This window comes from Onychomys torridus, chromosome 6, assembly GCF_903995425.1.
Source record: "Onychomys torridus chromosome 6, mOncTor1.1, whole genome shotgun sequence".
In the NCBI taxonomy this organism is placed as follows: Eukaryota; Metazoa; Chordata; class Mammalia; order Rodentia; family Cricetidae; genus Onychomys; species Onychomys torridus.
Window position 1 is genome coordinate 67335924 of NC_050448.1, and position 23834 is coordinate 67359757.

Consider the following 23834-nt stretch of genomic DNA (forward strand, 5'->3'; position numbering starts at 1 on the left):
TGAGTTCGAAGCCAGCCTGATCTACAGAGTGAGTTCCAGGATAGCCAGGACTGTTTCACTGAAACCTTGTCTTGGAAAAAAATGGGGTGGGGGGGGGGGGGGTGTTGCTTCTTTGGATGGTACCCATTTGGTTACCATAGACCTCTGGGTCTGGAAACCTAGGTTTCTTTAAAAAATAAAATAAAAGCCAGGTGTGCCTTTAATCCCAACACTTGGAGGCAGAAACAGACAGATCTCTCTAGATAGTCTGGTCTATACAGTGCGTTTCAGGACAGCCAGAGCTATACAGAGACGGGGTGGGGGTTGGGGAAGTCTTTCAAAACAACAGTAACAGAAAGCACACCTTTCCTGCCACGTATGAAGACACGTGCCTTTAGTCCCAGCAGAGGGACTAAAAAAGTCGAGGCTTGAAACTTGACTTTTCCACAGCTCTGAGAAAGTCTCACCATTAGCTCTGAATGGCCTGGAACTCACGTTCCTCCCATCTTTGCCTCTTGGGAGCAGGGACTACTGGCATGCCTACAACATCCAGACCCTCTATTCTCCACTTGATTTTCTTGTCAAAGAAATGAATGTTGCTTTGAGGAATTTGCTGTAGTTAAATGACAAAGGAAAGAATAGGGTCAGGTAGCTCAGGGAAGCTCAGTGGTAATGGAAGTGTGTGAACATTCCGTGATGCTAGCTGTAGAATGAGTTTCCTCAAAGGGAAGGATGTGTTAAGACGCTCAGATCCTTTTCTCTGCCCATTTCCCACTCCACTAACCATCAGAGTCCTTAGGTAGGTAGCACCATGAGCCTTGTGGAAAATAGATAAGCAGGAATCGAAACTAAGGTCCTTGTTTAATGGTAGAGCACCTGCTTCCATATCTGAGGCTCTAGTTTTGATCTCCAGCACCGCATGGTAGTTATGTGCAGACATGAATGAGTCTCTTAAAAAAAAAAAAAAAAAAAATTAAGCCAGGCGGTGGTGGTGCACGCCTTTAATCCCAGCACTTGGGAGGCAGAGGCAGGCAGATCTCTGTGAGTTCGAGGCCAGCCTGATCTCCAAAGCGAGTTCCAGGAAAGGCACAAAACTATACAGAGAAACACTGTCTCGAAAAACAATGAATGAATGAATGAATGAATGAATGAATGAATGAATGAAAGATAAATAGGACTTCAATGATTCATTAGCTTTAATTACATTACCATCCATCATCCTCCAGTTATCCTCATGAGAACCAGCTTTCTAAAGAGAAGGGAATGCTTTTATTCAAAAAAAAACATGTTGGCTATTTGTACCTGGAGATCTCAGTATAGCCATCTCACCATACTTTGCCTTTTCCTTATTATTGAAACTAGCTGGCATCATTACAGAAATAAGACCCTCTGTTTTCTAGTTAGAAAATGTAGGTGCTATCTTGTCCAATCTCATCTCCATAACTCCCGACAGGAAATTGAACAGCGATTACAGCAGCAGGCAGCACTCTCCCCTCCTACAGCCCCAGCTGTCTCCAGTGTCAGTAAACAGGAGACCATCATGAGACATCATACGCTTCGGCAGGTGAGGAACTGTCCCCAACCCTGCTTGCTCTTGGGGCTGCACTTCTGCAGGAGACGGTTCTGCTCTCTTTACGTCCGTGCATTTTTCTTCTATTTGAACTTCTGTAATGGCAAGGTTTCATCAGCTGTCCCCTTGTTTCAGGCCCCACAGCCCCAGAGCAGCCTCCAGCGTGGTATGCCCACATCTGCCCGCTCCATGCTTTCAAACTTCGCACAGGCACCCCAGCTGTCTGTGCCAGGTGGCCTCCTTGGTATGCCAGGTAAGATGGATTGGTTTCAGAACTTCCTCACAGGTTTGACAAGTCTTTGTTCTAAGGATCTATATAGCTCAGGCTGGCTCTGAGCTTGCTGTGTAACCAAGGCTGTCCTACTCTGCCTCTCCCTACTCCAAGTGATAGTTACAGGCACGTGCCACCTAGCTTGAGGGCACAGTTCGTTTTGTGTATAGGAAGACGTGTGTGAGTATGGGTGCATGTATAGAGGTTAGAAGTCAATCCGAGCGTCACTCCTCAGGCACTATCCATTTGTTTTTTTGAGATAGGGTCTCTTATTGGCCTCCAGCTCATGGAGTAGGTTGGCTGGCCAACAAGCTCCAGAGATCTGCCTTCCATTGCTAGGATTATAAGCATGCACCACCAAACCCAGCTTTTTATGTGGCTGCTGGAGATCAAGCTCAGATCCTCATTCATACTTGAATTTACTGACTGAGCTTTCTGTCTAGAGTACAGTTCTTTTGTTTTTAGTATATATGAGTATTTCACCTGCATGTATGTCTATGTACCGCTTGCATACCTGGTGCCCATTACGGCCACAATAGGGTATCTGATGGTCTAGAACTGCAGTTACAGACAGTTCTGAGCCATCATATGGGAATCAAACTTTGGTCCTCTGAAAAAGCAGCCAATGCTCTTAATTGCTGAGCTATCTCTAGCCCCTATGTACAATTCTTTAGCAGCCCCTTTAGGCCCGTTATTTTTTGTTTTCTGTTTTCTCCTTAGGGCATAACTACTCTTGGTGTTCTGCAAATGAGTTTTTACTAAGTCATGTGAGTGCGCTAGGACTTTGGTGGTGAAAACAGTAGGGTCCCCACAAGTGTAAATTGAATTCTGATGTGCTTTCCATTGGGCATGCGAGTTTTTATTTCTGCTGGCTAAAACAGCAGGGTCTGCTGTCCAGCATGAATGATCTAGGATTCTTCTCCACACTCAGTGGTCCCCAAATCAGAGCAGATCGTTGATTCTTTCTTGTCGTTCAGTCATTTTCCTCTCATCGCTGTTTAGCCTTTTTCTTTTATAGTGTACTGTAAAGACTGTTCATTGTTCCTGGGAGGGCTGACATTTCTGGAGGAACTCTTTCCCTGAAGCTTGGGAGTTAGAGTGTAGCTGCTGCTGAAACAAAGCTAGCTGAGGCTGCACAAGTGTAGGCAATTGCAGGTGTTTCCTCCCCATCTCTTACTCTGCATTTGGATAGGACAGAAGGCAGTATTATTTCTTAATACCTGTCCTCTTCTTTTGTCTCCTGAATCTAGGTGTCAACATTGCATATTTGAACACTGGCATCGGAGGACATAAAGCCCCCAGTTTGGCAGACCGGCAGCGTGAATACCTTTTAGACATGATCCCTCCCCGGTCTATATCTCAGTCCATCAGTGGACAGAAATAACGCCTGTTCCACTTATACTGCCCATCCTTGAATCCTTTACCCATTTCTCCTATTGCCCCCAACTTCCGTCGCATGCAGTGCCTGTACTGGTGCCTACCATACACGGAAAGCAAAACCGAAAAAACAGAAGACAAAAATAGACATCAACAAGAAAACACACGCCCTGCCCTGCCACCTCCCTTTATTTCACACTGCTGCGATCTGTTCTCCTGCTGCTCTGTCTTCTCTCTCGATTTCCTTTAACAGTGAGGTGGATCTTTGCCTCTGATAGAGGTCAGAATGAGGTCCTGGGGAGAATCTAAGCCCTTTGATGTGTGTTTCTAAAGTTTGTTTATGCTATAATTATTATCATTTTTATTATATTGTGTGTCTTCCCTTTGTTCTGTGCACGGTTAACACCCCCATCTTCTGTTTTCTTTTCTTCCCTGCCTCCTTTCTGCTAATACTCCCTCTTTTTTAAGAAAAAATACAAATGATATACCAGTTCAATGATCACATGCAGATTGCAATGGATCCTCAGCTACCAAGTAGGACATAACTGAGAATGTTAGGGACAGAGATTTTGAATGCACTTAACCTGAGTTGTGGAATGGGCATCATCGAGCAAGTAGGAACAGCATCCCAGCTATGGTTGGTCAGGATCTGGACAGTTGTGGAGACAATGTTTTAGTAATGAAGTCGGGCTCTTTAAGAATAAGGAAAAGAGCTTGGAGGAAGAAGCTTAAAACAAAAACTACCTGTAGGGAGATGGGGAAGAGGTGTGACATAAGTTTAATAGTGTCCCAAAGAGGACTGTGACCAGGTCCTGGCCTTTAGTTGCTGGGGGAATAAGATTGGTCTCCTGACCCCAGTGAGGACACAGACATCTGTTCCAGGCCAACCATCCCAAGACTGTTCACCTTGTTTCTTTGTAAAAGTTGTCTCCCATCACATGTTCATACCCTCTTAACAAATGTTAATCTTCCTTCTAACTGTGGTCCCAGAGGAATGGCTGTTTCCAGGCAGCAGGTGCCTGGGGTCCTAGAAACTGGAATAGGTGTGAGTGAGTCACGTGACAGAAGGAGAGCCTAGACAGAGAGGAGGAAGAGGTTCTCCCAGCAGTCAAGATCCTCCAGTTTTTCTGTCCCTATCCCCTCGTGAGTGCTGAGAGATAGGGGTATAGATCCCTAATCAGGTTGGCGCTCTGCTCCCCCTCTGCTGTGCTGACCATAGATCCAACTCCTCAGAGCCAAGCAACTCTTGTCAAACTAGCCATGGACCTCAGCTATACAAGTATTGTCTTCCCCAAGCTCCCAAATTTATTAATTTTGCCATTTTTTTTAAATTTTTTTTTCTTAGGCGCTACTAATGTAGAGAATGAATTGAATTGTGCAATGTTGCTGTTCTGGGGTTAGGGAGGTAAGCATCCTGTTTGCCCACACTGTGGCAAGGAGGAGGGGACCAAACTGTTTTTGAGGTAAGAGAAGCCTGAAAATGAAGGGTCTCTGCTCTCCTCAGAGTGTGCTGCGCCTGCCTCTACAGCTCTAGAAGCCATCAGAGTGCACTGGGGACACTCTGAGCGGATCTGTGAGGAGTTGTGTGACACTTTACCCTTGATAGCCACCTGAGGAAATCCCCTCATTTTTATTTTTAAAAACTAAATAATTTTTTTAAAGTAAGAAGGCACTTTTAAAATTATTCACACACACATACTGCACACCTTTCCCATAACATTGGGGGTAGGGTAGGGAAAGAAGCTGAAATCACGCTCAAGTCCCTACTCTGGTCTCTCTTTCCCATACTCCAGTGCCACTGTGGGTGATTATACTGGCCCTACGGGCCTTCCTGGCTTCTTTCTTTCTTCTCTTTCCTTCAAATTCGTTGAGCACTTAATAAAGGAGCAGAGATACAGCTGTGTCTGGGCTCCCCAAGTGGTGAAGTGACCTGGAAGCTAGATGCTAGTAACAAGTAGTTTGAGCGGGTCATTTCGAGTATTTTTCTGGGGAATGTGGTGCCCCTGACTGTAAGTGGTGGGGAGGGAGGGGGGGCTAATGGAGCTGGGTCTGGGATTATTTTAAAATTATATACATATATATATATATAAAGATATATTCTTACATCTTTTCTTTGCCCTCTGTGCTTTGAAAGCACTGGATAAATTGATTTTGTTTCTCTCTTCCACAAAATGGGAAGATTTTTTTTCCTCCATTTTTTAAATGTTTTTCTTAGCAGTCATCTTGCCTTGTGGCATGTCTGTCTAACCTCTCTCCCTACCCCATGATGAAGTGCCATTTCTGTTAAGTCTCCCTGACCCCCAGCTCAGAGGTGCTCAGAGGTACAAGGTGCCCACGTTTGTCAGTTGAGATTAAAAGGAACAGAGAATGTGCAATACTGTCCAGCTGGGGCCTGTCCCTGCCCTGAGCTAGGTTCTCTCCCTGGAAGCCAGGCCACTTTGAATAAGGTTTGGAAGTAAGATGTATAGAAATGGGGGTGGTGGGGAAGGAGAGCCCAGAGTACAGTGCCTGTTGAGGTGCTGAGGCCATAGGGAGAGGGTGGATCTTCCTGCTTTTCCCTTCAGGGCCAATCACATAGAAGCTGCTTATTGACTAGTCTAGCTCTGTGGCCCTTTGCTCAGTTGCTGAGGTTTGGTTCCTCCTCTCTTGCCCATCTTCATGTCCTTCCAGGGATTAGTGAGAGGGTGAAATCTTTCTTAATCATGGTAAAGTGTTAGCCTTCCATCTCCTCCTCACTCCTGCCCCGGCCCCCTTTCTTCAAGCCTCTACACTTTACATCATTGATTGCCTTGTGTCCTTCCAAGCCTTTTTTTTTTAAACTCTCCTCCTCAGGCCATGGGCCCTTAGACACTAACCCTCATGCCCTAAGGAGAGGAGGAAAGGCCCTGAGGTCAGCTGTCCTTTACCTTTGGACTATGATTCTCAGTGTCAGGAGAGTGAGGATCCAACCAGTACACTCTGGCTTCCTCTAGACTCTGAGGCACTCAAACTAGTCATTCATGGATGGTGTCCTACTCTGTAGAAACCTGAAATGGATGGATTAGTGGCAAGGCTGGGGGTAAAATTAGGAGACAGAGGTCCTTATTTGTCAGTTTTATTTTGTCACTGACCATAGCATCTGAACTCCCTCCATCGCTGAATAAGTATTTTTCCTGCATTTTGGGATATATGTATGGTAGACATTTCTTTTTAAAGACACCAAGATAAATGTTTTCCTGCCTTGGTTACCTTTCCTTGCCCCTTTAAAAGGAATTAGCTATAGAACTGCTTTGTAAAGATGCTTCTTGATATTTTACTTTTGTTCCTTTCCCTAAACCATTCCCATTTCTCCCTTTTTTCTAGAAGGCATAACCCTTCTTTCCACAGCCCCTCCCCCCACTCATCCTAGGCTCCTTTCCTTTCCATCAAGATCTTCATTAGCTTATGATATTTGCTGCCGAGATGTTATAACAAGGACTCATTCGTGTATATAAGCTATTTCTTGATCCATTTAAAAGGAATTGTACATTGTGTAGAAAAAAAAAAAAAAAACGAAAAAGAGAAAAAAAAAAAAGCCCTAGCCATGGATATTGTGAAACTGTGTTATGTCATTTTGTAATGTGCCCGTTTGTGTATGATCCGTGCAAAAGGGTTTCTGGGGAAGGGGAGGGGTAGGGAGGCAGGGCTGTGGAGGGTGGGCAGAGGAGTGGGCCGGGCCCAGCACACTGAGGCTGGCAGCTGCTCAACCCCATCCCTCCTTAAAGATCCACCTCCCCCACCACCCACCCCTAATTTGTGCCTTGCCCTCCCCACCCTGGAGTAATCCCTCCAGGTCACCAGCACTGCCTTGGCAGAGCCCACTCCCTACCCTAACCTGCCCACTCTTCCTACCCCCAGCATTAGGTTGATACTGTGGGGAAGTGCTGGAGGTTGGGAGGTAGCCGAGGAATGGGGCAGTTCCTGGGGGCATCGAAACCAAGTATTATTATGAATTGTAATTGTATTTGCACTGTTTTCCCCTCTGATTGCATCAGCATATATACAATATACCTATATAACAAAATCCAGTGTCAAAGCTTTCTTATGCAAGGGATTTCCCCACCCTTCAGAAAAAGAACCTCATGGACCTCTGAAAGGGTGGATTGTCAGGAAATAGTAAAAAGGAAGGATTTTAGTTATCCTAAGAAAATTACCTGCACCATTCTAGGCTGTGTGGATTGAGGTGAGGCTGGCCCCTGGGAATTACAGGGCTCCAGGGCTAGCATTGTAGAAAGTAAGAATCCAGGACACAGGCACAGTGTGGATATCTGGGCCTACTGACTTGCTGTGTGATCTTTGGAGCTCAGTGTCTTCAGCCTGTGATGTGAGAGAGGAAACCACTGGTCTCCATGCTTAAAATTCCTCAATTCTTTCCCCATCTGCCAAAAAACAAAGCACCCTGAGGGGAAGGGAGTGCTGGGCTGAAAAACCAGGGAGGAAGTGAAGAGTGACTTGTTAGTATTACTTACATTGACAGTGTCCTTGGGAAATTGCCAGTCCCTTGCTTCAATATTAATCTAGGAGAGGTGGCAGTGATGTGTAGGATGTTAAGCCAGTAACATCTTGGCCCTTGTGCTTCTAGCCATGTCATGACAGGGACCAGGCTCCAAGCCTCACCTCACAATCACAGAGTCCTTAAGGATGGTTAACCAATGAATGCCCACCAGGTTGGTAATCTAGTTGCTATAGGATGTGGAATTTCCCTCATCTTGGCGACAAGGAGAGCTCAGATGTAGCCCACGTCTTTCCTTCCCTCGGATCTCATCTGAACCCCAAAGGCAACTGTTCAGTCTGTCTCCTTCAGAGGCCCAATTTACTCCCTCATTTCCTGGGCTGAGTGTTTTTACTCTCTTAAATTATTGACTCCAAAGCCTGGAGAGAGCATAGGTTGATGGGTGAGGCCTTGGTGAAGGTGGAGGATAGATTGGGGTGGGTGGTGGGGAGCAGGGAGGTGGGATGGGCAACGGCCTTCCCTGAGTAGGGTGGGTGGGAGGGGAACAAGACCCTTTTGCACAACTCTCTTTTAAGTTTCCTTTTTTTCCTTTTTTTCTTTTTTAATAACTCATTCTAATTTTCTGCATTGTGTTTGGGAAATAAAATGGAAAAACTAAGACCAATAGGAACTGGTTTTCAAAAGGTAAATACACTCCCATCTGTTTCAGAGACTGCTGAGCATTTCAGCAGTGAAGATTCAAATAATAAGCTAATTTTTGGAGAAAGGATTAAAAGAAAAAACTTTGTAATATTTATCACTTGCAAGCTATGTTTAATAAAGAAAGGAATGGTTTCTAAGCTTTCCTGTGGCTTGTGCTTTAGTTGTGGCTATGGTGGGAGAATCTGAGGAGTATTGATGCATGAGTTATGGTTTGTGCTCCTACAGTCGGCTCCTACTATTAAAGACCTTACCTACTTCTGCTGTTCCTCTCCACCTCTAGTACCCTACTTCAACTATTCAACTATCTGATGACTTTTGTTTTGGGATACAGCTTCTCTGTGTAGCTTTGGAGCCTGTCCTAGGCTGGCCTTGAACTCACAAAGATCCACCTGCCTCTGCCTCCGCCTCCCGAGTGCTGGGATTAAAGGTGTGCGCCACCACCGCTACTACATGGCTTATCAGATAACTTAAGAGTCCAAAGGTATTAGGAGCAGGAGTCAAGCTTGGCACATATATATACACCCTACCCCTCACACACTTGAGTTGGTCTTAGTAGAGTAGAGCTTGTTTCTCTGGACAGAGGTTCACACTAAACCTTAAGTGGGGGGGGGGGGTGGGGGGGAACCTGGAGAGATGGCTCAGAGGTTAAGAGCACTGGCTGCTCTTCCAAAGGTCCTGAGTTCAATTCCCAGCAACCACATGATGGCTCACAACCACCTATAATGAGATCTGGTGCCCTCTTCTGGTGTGCAGGCAGAACACTGTATACATAATAAATAACTTTAAAAAAAAAAAAAAATCAGAATGCATTGTCCCCAGAAAGGCCTAGAACTACTGTCTCAACACAAAGCATCAGTCAGTCATGGGATGGCTCAGATTCTCAGCACCCACATAGCAGCTCACAACTGTCTGTAACTCCAATTCCAGGGAATCTGACACTCTCACACAGATACAAGTGGGGAAAAACACCATGGGCATAAAGTAAAAAGAAATTGTTTTTTTTTAAAAAGATTGCTGAAATGGCTTGAAGTTAAGATCACTTGCTCCTCTTGTTAAGAGCTTGGGTTCAATTTCCAGCATCCATATGGACTCCCAAAAATAACAGGTGTGCACATAGCACCTGTGTGTATGTGCAGGCAAAACATTCACTTAAAAAAAAATTCTTGGGGATGGGGGTTTAGCTCAGTGGTAGAGCGCTTGCCTAGCAAGCGCAAGGCCCTGGGTTCAGTCCTCAGCTCAAAAAAAAAAAAAAAATGTTTCTCTTTGTATCCCTGGCTGGCCTGCAACTTACTCTCTACCTCCCCAGTGCTGGGATTATAGGTGTGGGCCACTACTGCCTAGCCAAATCTTTTTATTATGTATACAGTGTTTTGTCCTCATGTGTGCCTACAGGCCAGAAGAGGGCGCCAGATCTCATTACAGGTGGTTGAGAGTCACCATGTAGTTTCTGGGAATTGAACTCAGGACCTCTTGAAGAACAGCTAGTGCTCTTAACGGATGAGCCATGTCTCCAGCCACCACCACCCCCAGCCAAATCTTTAAAAATAAAAAAAAGATGGGCTGGACAGATGGCTCAGAGGTTAAGAGCACTGACTACTCTTCCAGAGGTCCTGAGTTCAATTCCCAGCAACCACATGGTGGCTCACAACCATCTGTAATGAGATCTGGCGCCCCCTTCTGTATACATAATAAATCTTAAAAAAAAAAAAAAAAAAGAAAAGAAACAGCCGGGCAGTGGTAGCACAGGGCTTTAATCCCGGCACTCAGGATGCTGAGGCAGGCGGGTCTTTGTGAGTTCGAGGCCAGCCTGGTCTAACGAGTGAGATCCAGGAAAGGCACAAAGCTACACAGTGTCTCCAATACACAGTGTCTCCAAAAACAAACAAAAAAAGCAAAAAAAAAAAAAAAAAAAAGAATAAATAAAAAAAGAAACAAACTGCCAGGCAGTGGTGGCATATGCAGGGTAGGTGGGTTTCTGAGTTTGAGGCCAGCCTGGTCTACAGAGTGAGTTCCGGGGCTACACAGAGAAACCCTGTGTGGAAAAAACACACTAAAATCAAAAAGACATTGGGCTGGAGAGATGGCTCAGTAGTTAAGAGCACTGGCTATGGTTCAATTCCTAGCACCCATGTGGTAGCTAACAACTGCCTGTAACTCCAGGGGGGTCTGATACCCTCAGTTTGACCTCCATAGATACCAAGCATACATGGTTCACAGACATACATGCAGGCAAAACGTGTGTGTGTGTGTGTGTGTGTGTGTGTGTGTGTGTGTGTGTGTGTGTGTGTAACGAGACAGTGGTGGCACACACCTTTAATCCCAGCACTCCGGAGGCAGAGGTAGTTGGATGTCTGGGTTCGAGGCCAGCCTGGGCTACACAAGAGAAACCCTGTCTTGAAAAACAAGAATGGGGTTGGGGATTTAGCTCAGTGGTAGAGCGCTTGCCTAGTAAGCACAAGGCCCTGAGTTCGATCCTCAGCTCAAAAAAAAGAAAAAGAAGGAAGGAAGGAAGGAAGGATACCAGGCACTGCAGTATATGTGTGTAGTCCCAGCCAGCGACGCAGACTAAGGCAGGAAGAGCCTCATCCTAGAAGTTCAAAGCCAACCTAGACAATGTAACAAGGCACTTTTCAAATAAGTAAATAAGCAATATTAGAGATTCACTTAGGTCTGTGTAGAGGAAGAAAATACCACTGCTTGCTAGGAACAAGGACCTCAAAAAAGGCAGCTGGCTGCTGGAGACAAAGAATGTGAAACCTTGGGTAGCATCGTAGTTATGGTTCATATTGCTCTGATGAAACATCTGACCAAAAGCAAGTTGGAGGGGAAGCATTTATTTGACTTACACTTCCACATCTTAGTCCATCACTGAAGGAAGCCAAGGCAGGGGCCTAGAAGCAGGAGCTGATGCAGAGGCTGCAGAGAGATGCTTACAGTCTTGTTCTCCTTGGCTTGCTCACTCTGCTTTATTACAGACCCCAGGACCACCTACCCCACAATCACTAATTAGAACATGCCCTACGGGGCTGCATAGCCCAGTCTTAACGGGGGCATTTTCTTAACTAAGGCCCCTCCTCTCAGGATTATAGCTTGTGTCAAGTTAACATAAAACCCACCAGTACAGTGGCCCAGCCAGGGCGATGGCTCTCAGGCAGCCTGCACAGAGGTGGCACTGCACACTTTGGTGGAGAAGCCCAGGGTAGCAAGGATACAGAGAAAGACAAAATAGATGGCAGCCCCAGCCCACCTGGAGTCAGGGACTCTGCAGCACTGGGGCAGCTACCAATGCTGGAGACTGGGATGGGGCTGGAGTCCTGGGTGGCAACTTTGGCGGAATGAGCCCTTGAATGGGGGTTATAGGCTGTGGCCACCTCCAGGTCAAAGACATCCTCAAGTTTGCCTTTGCTCACATCCTCTTAGAGACCAGCTTGGCAATCTCAGTAACCTCTCTCCCTAGCCACATGCCCCAGCTCCATAAGGGAACTTAGACCCCTCCTGATCCCCTGGCTGGTCTGTCCAGGTCTCTGAGGAAAGCAGAGAAGGACTCTGCTAGAGCAGAGGAGGAGAGAGACTCCAATTAGTCTGCAGACCTGAAGAGCAGTGAGGATCCTGAGAGAGTGCATACAGAGGCAATCTCCTGGAACACTCCCAGAAACCTATCAAGAGTCTAGAAGCGGCCGGGTGGTGATGCTACACACCTTTAACCCCAGCACCGAGACAGAGCCAGGCGAATCGCCTATGTACAGAGCGAGGTCCAGGACAGGCTCCAGAGCTACACGAGAGAAACCCCGTCTCGAAAAACCAAAGCAAGACAGAACTAAAAGAGTCTAGAAGGGGATGACCAAGATAGGTAGGGCCCAAAGTGACTTCCAGGACACACCGTTTGGGCAGAGCTGAACTGGAGCCACTCATGGCCCTTGTGCCCAGTCTGTGCGTAGAGGCCTTTCTTACCCACACATCCACACCCAGCTTGCACTGGCCAAGGCGCAGATTCCTGGGAGCTGGGTGTGGCTCTGGGTTCCCTATCAGAGCTGAGTGGGCCCTGGCCTGATTGGAACCCATGCTGTTTTCTGCCTCATCTGGTAGAGCCTCATCTTCAACAGAGACTCCCACTCTGTGCTAAAGAAAAGCAAACAGCCAAAACTCACAGGCTAAAGCAGTGGTCCTAAAGGATGAAGCTGAGACCTTGAGACCTGCTCAGAGAAAGAAGGGCACATCACCTTTATGAAGCAGTCACTAGTACAGCAGGCAGGGGACAGAGTCACAGGTGGGTGGAGGGACTTGCTGGAAAGAGAAGGCGCTGTGTGGGGGGGGTGGGGAGGGGGTTGTTGTGGGATATTTGTACACTGTGTGAAGGTGTATTTATGTGATTGGTGTAATAAAAAGCTGAATGGCTAATAGCCAGGCAGGAGGTATAGGCGGGACTTCCGGGCAGAGAAAGAGGAAGGAGGAGTAATCTACTGGATGAGAGAGGTGGGATGAGACGCTGAGGAAGCAGGATGGGTGGAACGTGACAGAATGTAGATTAATAGAAATGGGTTAATTTAAGTTATAAAAGCTAGTTAAAAACAAGCCTAAGCTAAGGCCAAGCTTTCATAATTAAAGTCTATGTGTTGTTATCTGTGAACTGGTAGTCCAAAGAAAAAGCTGACTGTGTGTGTGTGTGTGTGTGTGTGTGTGTGTGTGTGTGTGTGTGTGTGTGTGTGTGTGGTGATAGGGTAACACTTAGGGAGTTACCTTCTTGGGGACCATCTGGCAGTGAGAGGTGGGTAGGGTCTTGGGTACCTGTTGTGGGATAGTACCTTTCCACTTTGCAACCAAACCAGTCTAGGGTCTGTGGGAGGCCAGTCCTGCCTTTTCAAGGGTTCCTATGAGGAGGAGACAGGAATAAGAAAGTTTTAGATAGAAAGATAGTGGAGAGGAGACAGAAGACAGGGTAGCTTTGGGAGGACCTAGAGCAAAATCCACCAGCCCCTTCTGTCTTCTCAAAAGTGCTTTTTATAACAATGCCAAGGGGCGGAGCAAAAGACCTCTCTTTGCTAGATCAAAGCATACTGCACAACCAAGTGTAGACCCTTCCAAACACCTGGTAAACACGCCATGGTCAAATCATTCCCCTATGCAGCCCTGCTGGATAAAGCAAGCTCAGATCTTTCTAGGAAACCTTTGTGGGTCTTCACAAGGGCCAGTGAAACCCTGAGTCCCACAGGGACCGTGGACAAAGACCTTAGCCACTAGACAGACTAGGGGAGCTAGGCAGGCAAGGAAGAGAGGAAGGCACCCTGAGATCCAGGCTCCCTGCCCACTTCCATCTGGGTCGTTTCCCGACCTGGGAGCTGAGTGCCACAGGCCCCATCCTGCCAGGCCTTGGAGCCTCACCATGCTCACACAGAATACCCTGTACTCTTGTGCTGGATGTGGGTGCTTGACTGATTAGGAGCACAGACACAGATACCCAAGTGCTGGACAGACACATCAGAAATCACCAGGTTCCCAGTACCCAGAACTTGGATGCCCCCTATACTTGCGGGAACAGCCATCTGTGGGAAAGCGTAAAGGAAGGGCAATGGCCTGGGTAGGATAGGAGAAGCACAGCTCTATACCCAGGAGGCTCAGGAAATAAGTGGCCATAGTGGGCAGAGGGGACTGAGTCAGATTCTAACACCCAGGTCTGGTACACTGTGGGGTTAGATACTGAGGCCAGGCAGAAGCCCACTGAAGTGGAAACAAGCTAATGTGTAGGAGGGGAGAAGCCTTGCCATCTCCCATGTTGCTCCAAGACATCTGTGGCCAGGCTTTAAAGCTGCCCCATGTGGCTGCTATTTCATCAGGTAACGTAACCTATGCAAAACTGGTCATACAGACGCGTGGCTCTGATCCCTGTAGAGAGGACACAAGAGGACATTTGTAAGCTGGAGGCTAGTCTGGGCCACAGACCAAGATTAAAGCCAGCTGGGGTTATATTGTGAGACCCTCTCCTGGGGGAGAAAGAACAAACAGAGACTGAGTGCGCACCCTGTGTGTCAAAACCGTAGCTAGACTCACCTTTCCTAGGTGCCTCCCTTGGGGCACTTGAAGAATTAGAGACTTGTGTCAAGTCATGGGACAAGTGTCAGAGAATATTTAGAGAGAGAAACGTTTTCCCAAAACACTACCGCTTTGCACCTAGAACACATGCTCATTATGTGAACCCTCCCCCCCTTTATTATGGGAAAAAATTAAAACCACCATGGAGGCTGCTATGTGCCTGGCGCTGTCCTCAGCCTTGGGCTGTGGTACTCCACTTTCCCAGTGCTGCAGCCCTCTAATACAGTTGCTCATGTTGTGGTGACCCCAGACCATGAAATTCTTTCGTTGCTACATCCTAACCATAATTTTGCTATTATCATGAATCATGATGTAAATATCTGATAGGGGACCCCAAAGGAGTCATGACCCACAGGTTGAGAACTGCAGGCTTAGAGTGTAAACTAGCCTTGACTTTTTTTCCTGGTACTCCCACTAATCTTTTTAAACCTTGTATTTTCTGGTCCTCTCTAATAGGAACTGAACTTTTCATGCCCTCCACTTAGAACCACACAGATTCGACTCCTGAGTCTCTAACATGAAAGTTTTAGCGGGGTCTTCTGGTTCAGGCCTGTAAATTCTAGCTACTTAGGAGTCTGAAGCAGGAGGATCCCAAGTTCAAAGCCTGTCTAGGGGCTGGTAGTATAACTCCAGGTGATAGAGCACTCACCTAGCATGTATGAGGTCCTAGACTAAATTTCCAGCACCATAAAACAGAACAGTACTAATGAACAGATGAGGAACTCCTGCAGTCTCAAAAATTGAGTGGTGGAGGCAGGGCAAGGAGGATGAGGAGTTTGTGGCCAGGCTGGGCTGCTCTTCCAGAGAACCCAGGTTCTATTCCCAGTATTGATGTCGAGCAGCCCACAACCACCTTTAACTCCAGCGCTGGAGACTCTCATACCCTGTTCTGGTTTCCAGGAGTGCATGCACACGTGCACACGTGAACATATACAGAGAGAGCGCTAAAAGTAAAATCATTTTTAACTTTTTTCATTTAAAGTGTTTTAGATCTATTTATGTGTATGAGTGTTTGCTTGCATGTATATACACCGTACATGCTTGGTGCCTGCAGAGGTCAGAAGAGGACATCAAACTAGGGTCACAGATGGTTGACAGCCACCCTGTGAGTGTTTAAAACCAAACCCTGGTCCTGGCAACTTCCGTGAGACTGTCTCAAAATAAAAAGTTAAAAGGCGGTCGGGGTTGTAGTTTGCATGTACCAGGCTCCAGGCTCAATCCTCAGCACAATTAATTAATTAACTAATCAATTAATTAAAATGAGAGTTTTTTAAGGATTGAATTTTAAATTTTAAGTTTCCCTCAAGCTATAGAAGAGGACCCCCACCCTTATCCCAACCCCCAACCCCATAGCAACGACTGTCTACTTAGAGCCTGCCTCAGGCCAGAGGCCTGCTCAGGTTGTTGCTAGAAAGTTCCATCTAGTCAAACTTTTCACTGTTGGGAATCTTCCTGTAGTTAACACGCCCATATGCGGGGCACTGTGCTGTGAGCCCCACACATGTCACCTCACTTGATTATTACTTCGGTTCCCTCATTCCCCCACAGAGGAGCCGGCAGAGCCTGGACTCCGACTTGACCTCTGTAGCCCTGGCTAGCAGACAACATGAACCCTCCAACCTCTGAGTTTCTTCAAAGTTTGGGAGAGCCTTTCTCACTCTGGGCATGCCAGAAAAAGTGCCTGTCCCAGACAGGGTCCTCCCCAGGTGAACATGCTATAGGTGAGCAGCTTGAGTTCAGCCCTTGATCCTCTGCTCTCCCTGGAGTCTCCACAACCAGCCCCTTTTCTGGCCTCGGAGCAGCCCTGAAATGCTGGGACCTGGTTGCTTTCTGCCCCTGAGTAGGCACCTGCTCCTTCTCCTGGCTTCCTTGAAGCTCACTGGTCACTCATGCCCCTAGACTCACAGGGAGGACATCTTCTTGCTGCCTCTGGTAGCCTGGAACTTGGCCACCAGCATTTAGCTTCCTGGAAGCATGGTAGCCTGCTCTGCTGGCCCTTGGTAGTCTGTTCTGCAGCTCTTTAGTCCTGCATGGGAAAGTGGGATAGTAGATGGGAATGGGAACAATGGTCCTGGGGACCCCCCACCGGGCTCCTCCTACTTTCTCAGAGGAAACCATCCCCCACCCTTTGCTTTGGGTTTCTAAGTCAGTTCCAGATCAGAGAGATCCCATGATGTCTCCTTTCCCTTCAATCTTTAATTTAAAAATTATTAACCCGGCCGGGGGGTGGGGGGTGGGGGTGGCGCACACCTTTAATCCCAGCACTCGGGAGGCAGAGCTGGGTGGATCTCCGTGAGTTCGAGGTCAGCCTGGTCTTTAGAGTGAGATCCAGGACAGGCACCAAAACTACACAGAGAAACCCTGTCTCAAAAACCAAAACAAAACAAAAAATTATTCACCTTAGGGGTGGAGGTAGACATCCAGGAGGTAGCACTCAGGTAACTGATGTAGGAAGATTGAGGCTAGCATGTGGATAAAAATGAGCACACACACCCAGTTTGTTTATTTTTTTAATTACATTTCCTTTCAGGAAAGGACAGCTCATGGGAGTTAGTTCTCTCCTCCACATGTGACACCCCGGGGTTGAACTCAGGTCCTTGGGTGTTTCAACAAGGGCCTTTACCTGCTGAACCACCTCATCTGCCTTCCCCACCCCCAGCCCCTGCTGGGAGAATAAGAAGTTTATTTTTTTTAAAGATTTATTTATTTATTATGTATACAGTGTTCTGTTTGTATGTATGTCTGCACACCAGAAAAGGGCACCAGATCTCATTACAGATGGTTGTGAGCCACCATGTGGTTGCTGGGAATTGAACTTGGGACCGCTGGAAGAAATTTATTTATTTTTATTTGCATTGGTATTGGTGTTTTGCCTGCATGTATATCTGTGTGAGGGTGTTGGATCTTGGAGTTACAGAGATGTGAGCTGCCATGTGGGAGCTGGGACTTGAACTCGGGACCTCTGGAAGAGCAGTCAGTGCTCTTAACCTCTGAGCCATCTCTCCAGCCCAAGTTTATTAGAAGAGTTATTGAGCCAGGTGGTGGTGGCGCACGCCTTTAATCCCAGCACTTGGGAGGCAGAGGCAGGTGGATCTCTGAGTTCGAGGCCAGCCTGGTCTATTGAGGGAGATCCAGGAAAGGCACAAAGATACACAGAGAAACCGTGTCTCGAAAAACAAAAAACAAAACAAAAAACAAACAAAAAAAGCAAAAGAGTTATTGATCCATGCACAGACAGTCTACGTTTCTTTTTTTCATTGCTGTGGAAAAACACCATAAGCAAGGCATTTGGGGCCTCACAGTTCCATAGACCCCATGACCATCATGGGGGGAGCGTGTCTCTGGAGCTTCGCATTCCCGATCTGAAGGCTGCCGTAGGCAGAGAGCCGCTGGGCCTGGCCTGGGCTTTTGAAACCTAATTCTTCCATAAGGGTTCCACCAACTGAGAACCAAATATTCAAACACATGACCTATGGGGACCATTGTCAACCCAGCACAGATGGTGGCAGCTTGCAGTTCCAAGGAGGGGTCAGGCTCCAGTAGAGGCAGACAACTTGGCAGGGCTCTCAAGAGAATCGGCTTGCTTTGGTTTTTTTCTTTTCCAGTTTTCTCTTGTGTTTGTCCTGAGACGGGTCTCAGCGTCTCTCTGGCTGGCCCGGGACTCACAGAGATCTGCCTAACTCAGCCTGCCCAGCGTTTGCACCACCACACCAGGCCGCTTTTTCATTTATTTTCTTTCTTTTCTTAAAGAAATTGATTTATTTTTATTTGCATTGGTATTGGTGTTTTTGCCTGCATGTATACTGTGTGAGGGTGTTGGTTCTTGGAGTTACAGAGAGTTGTGAGCTGCCATGTGGGAGCTGGGACTTGAACTCGGGACCTCTAGAAGAACAGTCAGAGCTCTTAACCACTGGGCCATCTCTTCAGCCCCTTTCTTTTTAAAATTAAAAGGAGCTTTTTATTGGTTTAACTCACATGCCTGGCACAGCCGGGACAGACATGTTTACCCTCCACCACTCCAGTCTTCCCATCCTGGGAATTCCTGGCTTGCCCCAGGAGAAAAGAGTGTCCTGGGCAGGGAAGAACGTATATATGGGACTTGAAGGGGGCTGAGGGTGATGGCGGAGGGAAGGGGCACTCCAAGTCCACTCCTAAAACATCCGTCCAGGAGGAGAGCTGTTGACCTGCACAGTCCCCTCTTCCTCAATACAATGGGAAGGGTTAGGATTTCTTTCTTTTCCTCTTTCTTCCTTTCTTCCTCTTTCTTCCTCTTTCTTTTTTCTTATTCCTTTTGTTTTTTGAGGTAGGGTTTCACTGTGTAACTCTGGCTGTCCTGGAACTTGCTCTGTAGACCAGGCTGGCCTCCTACTCAGAAATCCGTCTGCCTCCCGTGTGCTAGGACTAAAGGCGTGCACCACCACCCAGTTTCTTCTTTTTACATTTTTTCCAGTTATGTGTTCTTTGGTGAGCCTATGTCTCCTGTCGGCTTAGTTATACCTAGGAGCCCTCTAGCGGCCGATTAAGGCATGACTATCCTCAACAACACCAATAGCACCCGCATGTCCTACCTCTCTTGGTGTCCTCAGAGGCTGTAGAAGCCTTCACTTAGGAAACGAAATCTTCCACCCTACTTGACCACCCAGGCTGTTTCCTCTCAGTTACGGAGCTTTTCATCCTCACCCTCGGGAGGCACACCCTAATGCACACATAGCTGCAGATGCAAGAGCCCATACAGGTTGACTGAGCCCTTTCTCCATCCACCTCACGGAGAGCACCTACTGTCCTCTGGATCCAGTATGAACCCCATGCTGGGCCTTGTTTTTTCTCAGCACCCATTTCTGGAGTTAGCATCTCTGCTGCCTGCACGCCTGCTCTTCTTTCCTGGGATCTTGCCCTTCTGCCTCACTGACCTCCATCTGCCCTTTTCCGTTCACCCTCCGACACCTAGCTTGACCCAGGCTAACCCAGAAAGGCCCTGGCCATCCCTTGTCCAAACCCAGACCTGCTTCCCATTGTACTTCTAGCAGGTCCTGAGCTCTAGGGAGTAACATGAAGTAGCAGGATCCCTCTGGCCTGTGCAGAAAGTAAGATGCTCAGAATTCCAAAGCATCTTTTCACAAACAACCAGCTAGACACACTCTCCCTGTGCCCAGAGCCCACCCTGGATAGTGCAGATGCTGGCCACATCTTATGTCCTACAGTGGTTGGTGGCCACAGTGGCCTGGCTCACACTGGTAATGTGGAGGATTCCACCAGATAGCAGTGTGACCCAGAGGACACAGAAGTCACAAATCCACAGTTGGCACCCCGCCCCCAGCCTACCAAGCAACACACTCCTGGCAGCGACGGCTGGAGCTGCACCACGGTGCTGCAGGAAATGGACCATTAGGCAAACATTAGGAGCAGCCGTCACCACGCTGCTCCACCGTGGACAACCTGGACCTTGGTGGAGTGGGATAGACAGAGGGGTTGGCTGGTGTGTGAGCATCCACACAGTAGACCTGGGCTCTGCCACACCTGCCACTTGCTATTGCTCATCACTACCCAATCAGATAGTCACCTGCCCGTGACTTTGGTGGGCTCTACACACTTTGTTTTCCTTCGTTACAATTCCTTAACTTGAAGCCCATCCTCAACCTCCAAAATCCTGGGATTATAGCCATTCCTTGCTCCTTGATGTAAAAAAAAAAAAAAATTACATATCACAATTGTGTTGGTATGAAGTCACACATAATCTAAGTTGGACACATTACACACCCGTTCTTCTTTTTTCCCAATTCTTTTTTTTTTTTTTTTTTTTTTTTTAAATTTTCAAGACAGGGTTTCTCTGTGTAGCTTTGAGCCTTTCCTGGAACTCACTTGGTAGCCCAGGCTGGCCTCAAACTCACAGAGATCCACCCGCCTCTGCCTCCCAGTGCTGGGATTACAGGCGTGCGCCACCACCACCCAGCTCCAAATCTTGTATAGTGACATTATGGAGCTTAGGGATGTGGAGTTGGTAGAGTGTTGTTGCTTGTTTCTGCTCTTTTGCTCTTTTGGGGGACCCACCACCCAGCTCCCAAATAAATCACATGGAGGCTTATTCCTATTTATGAATGCCTTAGCTTGGCTTGTTTCTAGCCAGCTTTTCTTAACTTTAAGTTATCCATCTCTCTTTTGCCTCTGGGCTTCTCCCTTTCTCTTGCTCCTGTACATCTTACTTTCACTCTTACTCCGTGGCTGGCTGTGTGGCTGTGTGGCTGTGTGGCTGTGTGGCTGGGTGACTGTGTGGCTGTGTGGCTGTGTGGATGGGTGGCTGGGTGGTTGGGTGACTGTGTGGCTGTGTGGCTGTGTGGCTGGGTGGCTGTGTGGCTGGGTGACTGTGTGGCTGTGTGGCTGTGTGGCTGGGTGACTGTGTGGCTATGTGGCTGTGTGGCTGTGTGGCTGTGTGGCTGGATCACTGTGTGGCTGTATGGCTGTGTGACTGTGTGGCTGGGTGACTGTGTGGCTGTGTGGCTGTGTGGCTGGGTGGCTGGGTGGTTGGGTGACTGTGTGGCTGTGTGGCTGTGTGGCTGGGTGGCTGTGTGGCTGGGTGACTGTGTGGCTGTGTGGCTGTGTGGCTGGGTGACTGTGTGGCTATGTGGCTGTGTGGCTGTGTGGCTGTGTGGCTGGATCACTGTGTGGCTGTATGGCTGTGTGACTGTGTGGCTGGGTGACTGTGTGGCTGTGTGGCTGGGTGGCTGTGTGACTGTGTGGCTGGGTGACTGTGTGGCTGTGTGGCTGTGTGGCTGGGTGACTGTGTGGCTGTGTGGCTGTGTGGCTGGGTGACTGTGTGGCTGTGTGGCTGTGTGGCTGTGTGACTGTGTGGCTGGGTGGCTGGGTGACTGTGTGGCTGTGTGGCTGGGTGGCTGTGTGGCTGTGTGGCTGGGTGACTGTGTGGCTGGGTGGCTGGGTGACTGTGTGGCTGTGTGGCTGGGTGGCTGTGTGGCTGTGTGGCTGGGTGACTGTGTGGCTGTGTGGCTGGCCCCTAGCGTCCTCCTCTCCTTGTTCTCTTGCTCTTTTCTCCTCCCAGATTTCTCCTTCTATTTATCCTCTCTGCCTGCCAGACCCGCCTATCCTTTCTCCTGCCTGGCTATTAGCCGTTCAGCTCCTCATTAGACCATCAGGTGTTTTACACAGGCACAGTAACACAGCTTCACAGAGTTAAACAAATGCAACATAAAAGAATGCAGCATATCTTTGCATCATTCAACACATGTTCCACAGCATAAACAAATGTAACACATCTTAAAATAATAATCTACTACAGTAGGATGCTTGCCTAGCTTGTACAAAGCTCTGGATTCAGTCCTCGGTATTATTGTATAAACCAGATGTGGTGGCACAAACCTGTAACATAGACCAGATGTGGTGGGGCAAACCTCTAATCCAGCACTCTGGAGGGAGAATCAGAAATACAAGGCCATCCTCAGCCACACACTGATTGTGAGGCCAGGGCTATAGGTGAGCTGCTTGATGCAGATGCTGGGCCTTGAACTCAGGTTCTCTGGAGGAACAGAAGCTCTCTTAACAGCTGAGCCATCTCTAAAGTGCCCAAGGCACTATGCAGGCAAGTCTAGCGGCTGGGCTCTTCCTGTCCAGGTCTACTGTGGGCACCTCTGCGCCCTGTGGGCACCCTCTTGGGTGTCTTCTCATCCTCTGTCCCCATAGCTGTCCCATGGCTTTCCAGCTGAGCACAGGCCTGCTGGCTCATCAGTCATTGATGGTGGTTCTGGGCTTTACAGCAGGTGTTCATGGGAGGGCAGGAGGTCCTATGCAGGTAGTCATTTGATGTCAGGGTGGCACTGCCGTCATTGGGCAAGGCCAGCCCAGTCAGTCTACTGCCACCTGGCAGGGCAGCACCAGCAGCGGCTCCCACATAGCCACCGAGTCCCTTGACTCCCACATGAAGGGCAGCTCAGAACCTGTAGAACAGCCTGTGGGGACAGTCAACTACTGCCTGAACCTAGGGCCTCCTCTCCTCTTTGACTAATTCTGTGCCTGAAGTTGATTTCGAGGGATCTAGGTGCCAAGGCAGGAGCTGGGAGGGAGAGCCAGGCCTGGTTGTCATCAGACTGCCTGCTGTCCCACAGTTGGTCACCAGAGCTGATGGCTGACAGGCCTGATGGATGGCCTCATTCAGCTGAGCCCTGGCAACAGGACGGGCCGGCTGGAACAGGCACAATAGAGAGGTTAGGGGCTGAGGCATGGCTATTGTGTTCCCTGGGAGACAATGGAGACACCACCTCCTTTCCCTGTGGCCCGGCTGCCTATCTACCCATAAGGTCAGCTTCCCAGGACTCCTGGCTCTCCCTCCCCCCTCCTGACACTAGCTAGCATCAGCCCCTGAACAGGGAAGAAACCTGCTCAGTCTCACACAAGCACACGCCTGCAGCAGGCTTTCCCAGACTGCCAGCCCCCAAATCATGACATGGAGGCTTCTTATTAGTTAGGAGTGCTCAGCCTTAGTGTATGCTCAGGTCTTTTGTATTTTTGTTTTGGTTTGGTTTTCTTTAACTTAAATCAACCTGTTTCTCTTTATCTACATTTTGCCTCAAAGATTTTTACCTTTCTTTCATTCTGGGTGTCCTACTCCGTGTCTGGCTGGCGGGTGTCTCCCTCTCTTTCTCCCTCATTCTCTCCTCATTCTCTCCTCTCTCCCTCCCTCTTCCTCCTCCCCTTCCCCCTCCGTCCCTCCCTCTCCCCCTCCCTCTCCTTGAGCCTAAATTCCTCCTGTTTATTCTCTCTGCCCACTAGCCCCACTTCTCTCTCTTCTGTCTTGCTATTGGCTGTTCAGCTTCTCATTAGACCAATCAGGTGCCTTGGGCAGGCAAGGTGAAACAGTAACACATCTTTACATAATTAAACAAATGTAACACATCTTTACCTAGTTAAAGTAATATTCTGCAACATAAACAAATGTAATGTGTTGTATTCCACAATACGCACCTATACTAGAAATTACAACCTTGCAGCCTGGGCATCTGACTCCAGGGCACAGACCACATACATCGTCAAAGAAGCCACAGATATCTGTCACTAGGAGATGCTTCTACCGATTCAAAGTCAAGTACAGAAGCACAGGTCCACAGTCACAAACCTCAGAAACCCAGGAGCATGACAGAGCTGTGAGGCCACGTGCACGGACACCCCTCCACAAATATCACAACCCATCACCCCGCCTGCACGTGGGGTGGGACCGATGGGCGGGCAGCAGCAGCAGCCTTTGAGAGGCCTATATCCCTCTGCTAGGGATATTCTTCCCCATCTTGGGCCCTCGGTGGTAGCCATATGACCCTTCAGCTCACCTTCCAGCCCTCTGGGCGTTAAGAATATCTCTGTGATTTCGAGTTTCCAGA

At 48.2% G+C, this 23834-nt stretch overlaps 1 protein-coding gene across 4 annotated transcripts in view; it reads left to right on the forward strand.

Annotated features, from left to right (window-relative positions):
- Gatad2b (GATA zinc finger domain containing 2B) overlaps nucleotides 1–8168 on the forward strand; it is an 81255-nt gene extending 73087 nt beyond the window's left edge. For all 4 annotated transcript variants that reach the window (XM_036190120.1, XM_036190122.1, XM_036190123.1 and 1 more), the window contains exons 9-11: nucleotides 1433–1543; nucleotides 1685–1802; nucleotides 3071–8168. In XM_036190120.1, the coding sequence (XP_036046013.1) occupies nucleotides 1433–1543; nucleotides 1685–1802; nucleotides 3071–3204 (363 nt within the window). In that variant the 3' untranslated portion in view covers nucleotides 3205–8168. The remainder of the gene's footprint in view (nucleotides 1–1432; nucleotides 1544–1684; nucleotides 1803–3070) is intronic.
- Nucleotides 8169–23834: the final 15666 nt, after the last annotated feature.